This window comes from Terrapene carolina, unplaced genomic scaffold (assembly GCF_002925995.2).
Source record: "Terrapene carolina triunguis isolate 2854851 unplaced genomic scaffold, T_m_triunguis-2.0 Scaffold68, whole genome shotgun sequence".
Taxonomy (NCBI): Eukaryota; Metazoa; Chordata; order Testudines; family Emydidae; genus Terrapene; species Terrapene triunguis.
Genome location: NW_020664419.1, coordinates 3,258,626 through 3,270,945, shown reverse-complemented (window position 1 = coordinate 3,270,945; position 12,320 = coordinate 3,258,626). Strand labels below are relative to the sequence as shown.

The 12,320-nt window shown below is 42.4% G+C and overlaps 1 protein-coding gene across 2 annotated transcripts in view; it reads right to left on the bottom strand.

Annotated features, from left to right (window-relative positions):
* The window catches only part of CHCHD3 (coiled-coil-helix-coiled-coil-helix domain containing 3), a 253,008-nt gene that overhangs the window by 156,057 nt on the left and 84,631 nt on the right, over nucleotides 1–12,320 (bottom strand). For both annotated transcript variants that reach the window (XM_026648607.2, XM_026648608.2), the window contains exon 4: nucleotides 11,909–12,053. In XM_026648607.2, coding sequence (XP_026504392.1) covers nucleotides 11,909–12,053 — 145 coding nt within the window. The remainder of the gene's footprint in view (nucleotides 1–11,908; nucleotides 12,054–12,320) is intronic.

Here is a 12,320-nt window from a genome sequence, read left to right as displayed (position 1 = left end):
GGGACCCTGACCCAAAAGGGAGTTGTGGGGGGGGGGGGGGGGGGGTTGCAGGGTTATTTTTGGGGGGGAGGGTGTCACAGTATTGCCACCCTTACTTCTGCACTGCCTTCAGAGCTGGGCAGCCAGTGAACAACGGCTGTTGGCCGGACGCCCAGCTCTGACGGCAGCACCCCACAAGCAGCAGCACAGAAGTAAGGGTGGCAATACCATACCATGCCACCCTTTCCTCTACGCTGCTGCCTTCAGAGCTGGGTGGCCGGAAAGTGGCGGCTGCTTACCGAGGGCCCAGCTCTGTGGGCAGCAGCACAGAAGTAAGGGTGGCAATACCATACCATGTCATCCTTACTTCTGTGCTGCTGCTGGCAGCTGCTCTTCCTTCAGAGCTGGGCTCCCAGCCAGCAGCCGCTGCTCTATGGCCGCCCAGCTCTGAAGGCAGCGCTACCGCCAGCAGCAGTGCAGAAGTAAGGATAGCGCAACCCCCCCTATAATAACCTTGCGACACCCTCCCCACGCCCCCAAATCTTTTTTGGGTCAGGACCCCTACAATTATAACACTGTGAAATTTCAGATTTAAATAGCTGAAATCATAAAATTTACGATTTTTAAAACCCTATGACTGTGAAATTGACCAAAATGGACCGTGAATTTGGCAGGGCCCTAGCAATGACAGATTGAAGCTTGAATTTGATGGTGTAGAGAAGGGGGAGACAGAAGAGGGATTCAAAGGGAGAAGGATCACATGGTCAGATAGACAAACAAAGAATGCATGACCCTAGTATCTGCATTTTTGTACGCACTGCAGAGGGGTTATGTGGGTGTCATGGAAGCCAGTGAGGAAGTGGTTACAGTAATCAAAATGGAAGATGAGGCTCTAGACAAGTATCAATTGCAGAGTACTAGCAACTGAGTGACAGAAGAGTTTTGATCTTTAAAATTTTGTCAAGAAAGAAGGGGTAATAGGAGGATACAGACTGAACGTGAGGCAGGAGTTGATATAAAAGGGAAAAATATTCACCTATAGTTCTGATGAAAAGAGATCTTCAGGTAAACAGGACTCTCGTTTTTGATTCCACAGTGTACTCCAACTGTTGCTTTCATGCTGAATAAGCAAAAAGCTAGGGGTGAAAATCCTGGAGGAAAAGGTATCCTTAGATAAGTGATACCACTAAGTTTTCTAGTGTATTTTGGTTTTTTAAATGGATATGGCATGAGATACATGCTCATCGGTTTGTTGAGAGCACTGCTAAGTGAAAAGCCCTTAAACTCTAAGACAGCTGATTATTTTCCTTAAAATCTTTCATTATCCAAGGTGAAAGGATTTTTTAAAACCACAAGGCTTGGCAATTTTAGAAGCGAGAATGTTATTATTATATACAATAGGGTACAGTATGTTTGGGAATGAGTCACTAGTACCACCTCCAAATGGTACTCCATAGTAAAACATTTGAGATGCTTCCTTTTAGAAACAGCAAGTAATATGGTTCCAGCTTCATGACAGCCCTCTCTCATTTGAAAGCCATGCCATGATAATTACCCACAGCAGAACCTTCTCCTCTGGAACCCTCAACACTTCACATCCTCTCCTGTGGCTAGCCAGAGGAATTTACCACATCCTCAGCACTCATTCCAGACTTCCCACTTTTCCCAGGCAATCTGTCAGTCTCTTCTTAAAAAACAAACAAAACGTGCACTCCACCCCGTACACAGCATGTTGTGATAGTCTTACTAGGAGATATTCTTGGTTATGAGAATAATGCTACACTAGTAATAGTGCCCATATGAATACCATGTCTTCCACAAAAAGAATGAACGTGTCTTTTTTGACAAATCCTCTCTCCTTTTGGAGGTGCTCTGAGTATCTCTTCATGGTATATGCTAACAACCAATAAAACTGTGGTCACAAATGGGAATGGGACACTTGAGTGAACGTAACAGTAACACAGAGTTATGGTGAATGTTCCCCACTAAGCCAATGGACAGAGACCCTAAACAGAACAGCTATCACAAGGGTGCTGGGTGACAACACAAAACCACTGTAACTAATATTGCCCCGTATTGTTTCCAAACTTTATCTAATTTTCCACTCTGAACACAGCTAAGAACCTTTACTTCTACTCTGTTGTAAGTAATCATAAATTATTGTCACTGATCATATTTAAAAAAAAAAAAATTGCTTCGCCCTGTCTACGATAAGTAATCACATTCTGCTTTGGGCTATGTAGCTTACTTCAAATTATTTCAGAATCATCTAAAAAGACACATTTTTCTATTAAAATGATGAATGGGATAAATGAGGTATGTAATAAATACTCATTTGTAAACAGACTTCTGTTCTCTCGAGGACAACACCTTACCTCACAGTGTATATCTTCCCTCGGGTATTTTCTAGTGACATCACTACTCTAAAATATGGTTAGTATAGGACTGTTAGGAAAGAGCAAGAACAGTCAGAATATAATCTCTTTATGGAAAACAGGGAACCTCCTCTTAGTAAAGCTAACAAACTGAGGACAGGTAAAACAGGCCACTAAAGCAAAAGGTCATTGCATAGAAAGTATATACGGTGACTTGGAGCAATCACCCAAGGATGAAGGGGAGAACATCTGAATAGTCAAGTCACACGAGAGGAAGACATTCTCTTTGAATAAAACGTATTCATTTGTGACAAATGGGTCAAATTCATTCCTAATGTAACTCCACCAATCTCAGTGATGGTAAATCAAGGGAAGTATGTGGTCTATTGATTTCAGTGTTCAGAGTAAAAAGGGAAGCATTATATATCTCACATGTGATTTTGCTGGGCAAAAATATCCAATAAACTGATTAGTGCACTCACTTAAATGGCAAAAAAAATATTACTTTTAATAGAAGGATGTTTTTTACCATATAGATTTTTTTTAAATAAAGAGAAAAAATATGAGACTTTTTAGCATAAAAACATTTATAAAATTTAAACAAAGATTTAATTAACACTTGCTCCCATTTTAACATTGGGACAATACATAATGGCAACTTTTAAAATATATAAAAGTGTGGATGGAGATCCATAATGATAATGATAATCAACTTTTAATGTTATGGTTAAAGCAAATGGACAGAACAATATTTCTCTACTCTTCAACATGAAATGAGACGATAATGTCACTGGCAGCTCAGTAAAATTGTTTTCCAACATGTAAGGTCTTAATGACAGCTCATTTCAGTCCAGGTAGTGAAGCAAATATGTTAACGGTAAATGCCAGGTCATTATAAGGAAATGGAAATATGCACTTTGGTTATCTATAGATTTTTTCCTCCATGCTGTCCCTATCTCACCCTGACACTCATGATTCGAGTGATGGAATGTCAATAAGCTATTTATGGCAAAGTTACCACATGTAAAACGCCACAACAAGAGAAAGCCCATTTGGTCTGCACACAATTTTGAGATGAAGAAAAAGTTTTTAAAACACAGGCTTCCAAAAATAAAAGGTTTCATACGATGAGAGGTCTGCCACTAAGAACGCTAATTTAGAATTCTCAGAGCATCCCAAAACACTACACTAGGACCTCAGCTACAAAAGCACTTGCCAGGAAAAACAACACCAATGCCAAAATTAAGTTTGTTGAGATTAAAATCAAAGATAGACAATTAAGTCTTTCCTCGGGAACACCACCCATGGGGAACGGACGACGGAATGACAAACAGGGGGGTATGACAGAAAACTATTATTTGGACGTTTTATCCTTCATTTTGTTCAGTATTTAGATCTCTAGAGAGAAAGGCCATAACACACATAATACAGAATTAATTATATATCCTTACAAACCTATCACCACAGTAAGTGGACCCTTCAGACTAATGCAGGCACTTCCTTAGTATGATTCTGATACAAGCAATTTATTTTCCACATTGGTGAAAACACTCCCAACCCAATTTTCACACAGTGAGGCTACATTAGCACTTCTGGCAGTAAAACTTTTGTCAGTCAGGGGTGTGAAAACACACACCCCTGGCCGACATAAGTTACACTGACATAAGTGTCTGTGTGGACAGCGCTGTGTCAGGGGGAGAGTGTCTCCTGCCAACATAGCTACCGCTTCTCATTGCAGGTGGTTTAATTATGCCAACGGGAGAGCTCTCTACTGTCAGCACAGAGTGGCTACACAGGAGACCTTACAGTGGCACAGCTGAATTGGTACAGATGTAGGTATGACTAAGGGTCACACAGATCCTAGATGTGGGTATTACTAAGAGACACAGCTGCACACTAAGCAGTGTGGCCAACTTTCACGATTTTGTCATGAGCCTCATGATTATTGTTTGACTTAAAGTGCAAGCTCCTGGAGTCAAGAGGATATGTGATGATTTCAGCCTTCGTTCTTAAAGAAAAAGTAAGTTTCTAGCCCTCGTGGCTGTGGAGAAAGCTTCAAAACGTGACCCTAATGCACCCTAAAGGCTCAAAAAGCAGAAGGTTATTAAAAAGAATACCAAATCTATTATTTTTACATAATCTCATGATTTTTGGTGAGCCTGATACATGACTTTTGAACATTTGCAATACTGCACTAAAGAAAGATAGGTTTAGGCTAGGTATGAATGGCTTTTAATGCAGATCACTGGAGTTTGGAAGAGACTGCCAAAGGGATCTACAGCAACTAGATTTAGCACTTGCACAGCTCTTTTCAAATGTGAACAAGATTAATCAAATTCGGCGAGGTAGGTAAGTACTGTCCTTGTTTTACAGATGGCCCACCCAGTCACCACATGGGTTGGAGGAGGGGCAAGAGAAACTTTCACTGAAGCAGTAGCAGCAGCTCCCAGGCAGCTAGTGAGGAGCAGCATGGACCAATCCAGCCAGGACCTTCCCCGTTGGACACAGTTTGGACCCAGGTCTAAACAGAAGATCCCGCCCTTCTACACAGAAGAGTTATCTTTGCCTCATGCATCTGTAACGCCGACCCACACAGGGGTGTCAGCAGCAGGGTTCAAACTTGGGACCTCTGAAGCTAAATACATGAGCTTCTTCCGTATAAGCTAAAAGACACATCTCTTAGCCAAGGCTGTACCAGGCTCATCAATCTCTAGCTGGCCTAGCCACCATGTGAGGGGAACAGAGCACCACTCCCAGCAAGCAGGGGTTACATATTTAAGGCCTCCTCCAATCATATGTAGGGCCCTACCAAATTCACAGTTCATTTTGATCAATTTCACAGTCAGAGGGTTTTAAAATTGGTCAATTTCATGTTTTCAGATGCTTACATCTAAAATTTCACAGCCAAGGAGCACCCCGCAGCCAGGGGAAGACTCCAGGAGATGGAGGTGGATCTAATTTCCCCCATGCTGCTGGGAGCCTTCAGAGCTGGCAGTAGCCAGGGAGCTTCCTGCAGCTGGGGGACATACCCGGAGGTGGGTCTGAGCTCCCCGCGAGAGCGGCTGTGCAAGGGAAGAGGAAGTCCCGTTCCTCCCCAGCCCAGTGGACTAGCAGCTGGAGCCCAGTGAACGGTAGGAGCCCCCAGCTGGGTGCCCCCTGCTCTGCCCCTCCAATAGCTAGATTTCACAGGGGAGATCTGATTTCACAATCCATGATGTGTATTTCACAGCCATTAATTTGGTAGGACCCTAGTAATATGGACTGGGAAGGTACTAAGGAAAAACTACTTCAGTAGTAACATCAGAACCAAAGGAGCACCAGAGCCCTCTAAAGACTCAGGATTTCAGTGATCATAGAATCATAAAATATCAGGGCTGGAAGAGACCTCAGGAAGTCATGTAGTCCAACCCCCTGCTCAAAGCAGGACCAATCCCCAACTAAATCATCCCAGCCAGGGCTTCGTCAAACCTGACCTTAAAAACCACTAAGGAAGGAGATTCCACCACCTCACTAAGTAACCCATTCCAGTGCTTCACCACCCTCCCAGTGAAAAAGTTTTTCCTAATATCCATCTAAACCTCCCCCACTGCAACTTAAGACCATTGTTCCTTGTTCTGTCATCTGGTACCACTGAGAACAGTCTAGATCCATCCTCTTTGGAACCCCCTTTCAAGTAGTTGAAAGCAGCTATCAAATCCCCCCTCATTCTTCTCTTCTGCAGACTAAACAATCCCAGTTCCCTCAGCCTCTCCTCATAAGTCATGTGCTCCAGCCCCCTAATCATTTTTGTTGCCCTCCGCTGGACTCTTTCCAATTTTTCCACATCCTTCTTGTAATGTGGGGCCCAAAACTGGATACAGTACTCCAGATGAGGGCTCACCAATGCCAAATAGAATCACAGACTATCAGGTTTGGAAGGGACCTCAGGAGGTCATCTAGTCCAACCCCCTGCTCAAAGCAGGACCAATCGCCAGACAGATTTTTGCCCCAGATCCCTAAATTGCCCCCTCAGGGATTGAACTCACAACCCTGGGTTTAGCAGGCCAATGCTCAAACCACTGAGCTACCCCTCCCCCAGACAGTCCCTCAATCTGCTGGCAATGCCCCTACTTATACAGCCCAAAATGCAATTAGCCTTCTTGGCAACAAAGACACACTGTTGACTCAAATCTAACTTCTCGTCCACTGTACCTCCTAGGTCCTTTTCTGCAGAACTGCTGCCTAGCCACTCGGTCCCTAGTCTGTAGCAGTGCATGAGATTCTTCCATCCATGACAGTACTCCAGTCATGTGATTTATCCCTCCAAGTCTCTGTTATTCCAATCACATCCTAATTCCATGATTGTGCCAGGACTTACAGTTCTCCCTGCTTGTTTCCCAGGCCTTTTGCATTTGTGTATAGGCACTTAAGATAACTCGCTGATCGTCCTGCTTTCTCCCTTCCTGCGCTCTCCTGCTCGTGCTTTCTCCCGGCATCCCACTTCCCCACTTACCTCAGGGGTTTGGTCTCCTTCCCCCAGTGAACTTAGTTTAAAGCCCTCCTCACTAGGTTAGCCAGCCTGCTTGCAAAGATGCTCTTCCCTCTCTTCATTAAGTGGAGCCCGTCTCTGCCTAGCACACCTTCTTGGAACACCATCCTATGGTCAAAGAATCCAAAGCCTTCTCTCCGACACCAGCTGCGTAGCCATTCATTGACTTCCACGATTCGACGGTCTCTACTCGGGCCTTCTCCTTCCACAGGGAGGATGGACGAGAACACCACTTGCGCTTCAAATTCCTTTATCCTTCTTCCCAGAGCCATGTAGTCTGCAGTGATCCGCTCAAGGTCATTCTTGGCAGTATCATTAGTGCCCACGTGGAGAAGCAGGAAGGGGTAGCGATCCTAGGGCTTGATGAGTCTTGGCAGTCTCTCTGTCACATCGTGAATCCTAGCTCCTGGCAAGCAGCACACTTCTCGGTTTTCCCGGTCAGGACGACAGATAGATGACTCAGTCCCTCTGAGGAGAGAGTCCCCGACCACCACCACCCGCCTCCTTCTCTTGGGAGTGGTGGTCGTGGAACCCCCATCCTTAGGACAGTGCCTTCCAATCAGTGGAGTCTCCTTCTGTATCATCTAGTCCACTCTCCGCATTAATACCTGTGGAGAGAACATGAAAACAGTTGCTCACCTGTATCTGCATTGCTGGTACATGGACGCTCCTCTTTCTTCTTCTGGAGGTCACATGCTGCCAAATTTCATCACTGTCCTTCTGTCCCCGCTGCGTAGCCTGCTCTGATTCTTCAGAATGTGTGCCCATAGAAACATATTCTGATGTTATAGTCTCGTTTCGTATTTGCACTTAGAACCAGCCACTGGGGTCAAAACAGTCTTCTAGCCCCAAGAACATCCGAGGAAACAAAAGGAGACTTCTCTTCCCTGCCCTGCCCCCTTCACACCCTTCTGTCCCCACCAAAGGGAAAAAAGTCCCAAAGCAGAGGGGAATTTGGGGAAGAGGAGAGGTAAGGTCCTGGATGTTGGAGGAAGACATGTTAAGAACAAAGTTAGCAATGCTGGAGGGTGGCATTAATGTTAATGATAGAGCACAGGTTTAAATAGGGGATTTGCAAAGGATAATTTTTTAAAAAGTTCTCCAACTGTCCACAGAGCAAGTCTGAGTAACCACATGAGACTACATTGCCATGGATTTATTACCATCTTCCTCTTCCTCCCTTCTCTCCAATTGTTTGTTGTAGACATCTGTTGCATCTTGTATTAATTGGACCATAAGCTCTTCAAGGCAGGGTTTAATGTTTTCCCATGTGCTTGTACAGTACCTAGCACAATTGACCCCATCACCGCGGAGCGGGGGGGCCCTTTGGGTGCTACCACAATACAGAATATTAAAACAGCGGAGGAGAGAGGTTAACTGGCCAAAAATTACAGACACAGCACTCAGAAATCCCTTTTCTGTGGAAGTATAAACAGCAGAAGTATTATCATTTAAAAATGGATGCATTATTTAACATTGTGATACAAGGACCTCTTCAGTGCCAACCACCAGACGGCAAGGAGTATATAGAGATACAAGGATTCCTTGGATTCACCAAAAGAATGTCGCAAAGGTCTCTAATGAAAGCCTATGTCACACTGATCGTCATAATCATTGTGAGATGTTTGTATAGAAAATATGTGAAGAGTTATTTTTATATATATATATAGATATAGATATATATACACATATACATATACACACACACACACAAAATTATCGTCTCTTGCTCTGTGAGTTAAGACAGGTCACCAAAAGGAAATCCACATACTCCTGGCTGGGTAGGGGCGGACAAGTGCTTATCTCACCCTGCTTAGTCATATGCAAATTGAGTATTGTATCGGTCACAAGGAACGCCCATTTACAATCTGAGTAAAATGCTAATATATTGGGCGGGAACTAGAGGGAAAAACAAAAACTGCAGGAATTATCCTGTTAGGAGTAAGACAATGAACTTTTGAAAGTATATTTGGGGTACAGATGAACCCCCTAGGTATTCGCTCAATCTGTGAGGAAAAGATGTCAGTAATCTTATGAGAAGGGGTCTCAACAAAAATGGTTGAAAATGCTGGGGAAAGAACTTGATTTCCTCTATCATAACCATAACATTTTTCTTTAAACTATTAAAACAATTAAGGATCAGTAATGGACATTCATTTTTTATAGCACCATAGGCATGTGCAATGATTTACAAATAATAATATGAAAAGACTTGTCCCATGGATCTTACACTCCAGATCAAGTTAAAGAAAAGATAAAAAGAAGCGTTAAACTACTTGTATAGTGTCAGAGGTTTTCATGTGACTTTAAGGCAGGGGCCATATTTGTGTGTCTGCAGCAAAGAGATTATAATTTAATTTGGATGAACGGTAATACCAACATTTAAATATGAAGTGTGAGAGACGGAGCCAACAGAGTAAACTGACCAGCAGCAAACAAAAAGAGTAATGGCCTTTAAAAAAATTTAAAGGACAGTGAGTATTACTTGGTACCTGAGAACACAGCAGGTTGCCCATAGCCACACATTTAGACAGTTTACATTTATTTAGATTAACTGTTATGTTATATTATATAGATTAATTAGATTATCAGGGAACTAGAACAGATCAATAGCTGCTTTGTTTCTTAATAAAGTTTGAAAAATGGCAAAGTTGACACCTGACAGTATTTTGGTAAATGAATGAATTACAATAGTAACAACAACAATTTAGCACTAACATAGCACTTTTCACGCAAAGGTCTCTCAACATGCTTCAAAAATTTACAGATTGAAAAATTAAGGTGCAGAGAAGTTACCTGACTTGCCCAAATCACACAGCAAGCCACTGGCAGAGAATTCAGAGAGCTGACTTCTGTTCCCAAGCACAAAATCTGTGCCACAGCCAATTGGATAGGCTGCCTCTACATGCAAGACATGTGTTGTACACACCATAGGACCATCCCAAATTCCAGGCAATGGTGCCCGCACCACCATAAGGCAGTGAGATTCTCTGAATGAAGGTCCACATGAAAAAAGATTGCATAGGATTTTTAAACATTACATTATTCCATTCCCTCCCTCCCTAACAAATGATGCATGCATCTTCCTTTGCAGCTACATCTCAGCTTGAAACAAATCCTCGCCCTCCAGCCAGTAAATACAAAATTAATCAACAATGAGTTCTTGATTGTTTCACTAGGCAGATGTGGCTGATGCATTCTAGGCTAAGTGAAACCTAAGAATGAAAAGTGACATTTCTGCAAAATAACCTGTTTTTTATATTTGTAATAAGGAAAAGCCTCAGTGTTCAGAATTTTCAGAGAAAATAGGCCTTTTTCCACATACAGGTATCAGGTTTTGTTTGTTTTTTGCAGGTCGGAAGGGTGATGTCTCTCTCTCTCAACAGGATGAATAAATGAATTACAGAACCAAATAAGTTAAGAAAAACAAAAAGCCGGTTAAGCCCATACAAAACTTTGTTCAAAGCCTCCAAAGCTTTGTTCAGCTAGGATAACAAAAATCTCTTGGTTTATGCAAGGTCGCACAGACAATCTACTCCAACTGGCAATGCATGTTACATGGGTTGAACATGAATATGTGTATTTTAGCTGCACTTTAAGGTTCTCAAACATGTGCTGACCATCTTTTTTATAGTTCTCAGAAAGGGAAAGTCTCCAAGGTTATTTTTGAAGATTATGCATGTACTTATTTCTACTCACATGAGCAGTCCCTTTGATTTCAATGGGAATGCTCATATGAGTGAAGTTAACCAAATGCATAACCGTTTGCAAGATAGAGCCTTAGATTTTTCCAACTGGCAAACACCCATTTGTTCATTGCTTATACTCAATTTTTTTTTTTTTTTTAGCAAAATGGTGCTTTCAAGCCTCAAAGAATTGTCATGAGGACTTCTTCCTGAGAACTACAAAGGCAACTGCAGTGATTGATGTGGGAAGCTACAAATCCGCCATACATTTGAAATGGACAGCAATCTAAGGTGTCAATTTTCAGAGAAAAACAGCCTGCTATATTTTACAACTTGGATGTCATCAGAGAGGTTTTATATATCAGTTCTGATGAAATACAGTTCTTCAATACAGACTTTTTCAATAAGCTGGTATTGAAGTTTGGAGCATAACCATAAAAAAAAAAATCACACACACGTATATAAACATGCTATTTTGGTCTCCAGTATAAATAAGTTGGAGGGGAAAAAAGAAAAAATTATATCTTAGGACTGAGGTGCCGTCTTTCCGAGTTTCCTGGGGTTGCTTGACCCCCACTCTGCCACAGGCACTTCCCCCACTCCACCCCTTCCCCCCACCCTCTCCCCCAGCACGCCCTGCCTTTGCTCCTCCCCCTCCCCCCAGCGCCTCCTGCACGCCACAAAGCAGCTCATCGTGGCAGGCAGGAGGCACTGGGAGGGAGAGGGAGGAGCTCATTGGTGGGGCCACCATCAGGCAGGAGGCACTGGGGGAGGGGGAGGAGCTGATGGGGGCGGCTGCCAGTGGGTGCTGAGCACCCACTATTTTTTTCCCATGGGTGCTCCAGCCCCGGAGCACCCACGGAGTCGGCGTCTATGTCTTTGGAAAATTCTTAAAATCAGTCAATTTTTAACCAACAACACTGTTCATGTACCCTTATTAATACACATTTACATATATATGTTTGTGACAAAGTATTCAGTAATTTAATATCACATAATCTAACCAGATCTCTGAACACTTAAATACTGAAAATGAATCAGGCTAGCATCTTAGTTATTTGAATGCTTTCCCCACATAAAAGTTTTCGCCCAAAAAGTGACATCCTTGTGACACTAAAAAAGGACGTGATGGTTTCAAAGCAGCTGTGATATTAACAGGGCAAAGAGAAGAAATTTTCTGATAATAACCGTATTTGCTAAAGAGGAAAAGCACTACTGGAGGATAGAAACATTCTACTTCCTACGTTTTACAAAAGAGTTTGCCAAAAGCATAAAAATGTCAGGACATTGACATTTGTTTTTAAACCTTCAAATTTACATAAAAAACTTATTGCACTTACAAAATGCTGTGTCTTCAGGCGTTCCTCTTCTGTCGCAGCTCTCTCTCTAAGAATGGCTCTAGTCAAATGCTCATTTGAAGCAGCCCGCTCCCGCTCCAGAACTTTGCCAATTTCATCACGTACGTACTTTTGATCTTGTTTCAATCTACATGAAAAAAGGGTGAAAGAATTTAGAATGGAAATATATTGTCAAATAGCTTGAACGGACAAACACATTATCATCATCAAAAGAGAACAGTAGTTATGACAATGTTAAACTATGAGTGGCTTTTAGAGCTCACTGCATATCCAATATCAATGCCAGAGATTTATATATTGCAATTTTGAGACTTAATCCAAAATATAAACCTTCTGGCATTCATATTGGATATGCACTGATTTATTTATTTTTATATATATATAAAATAAATAA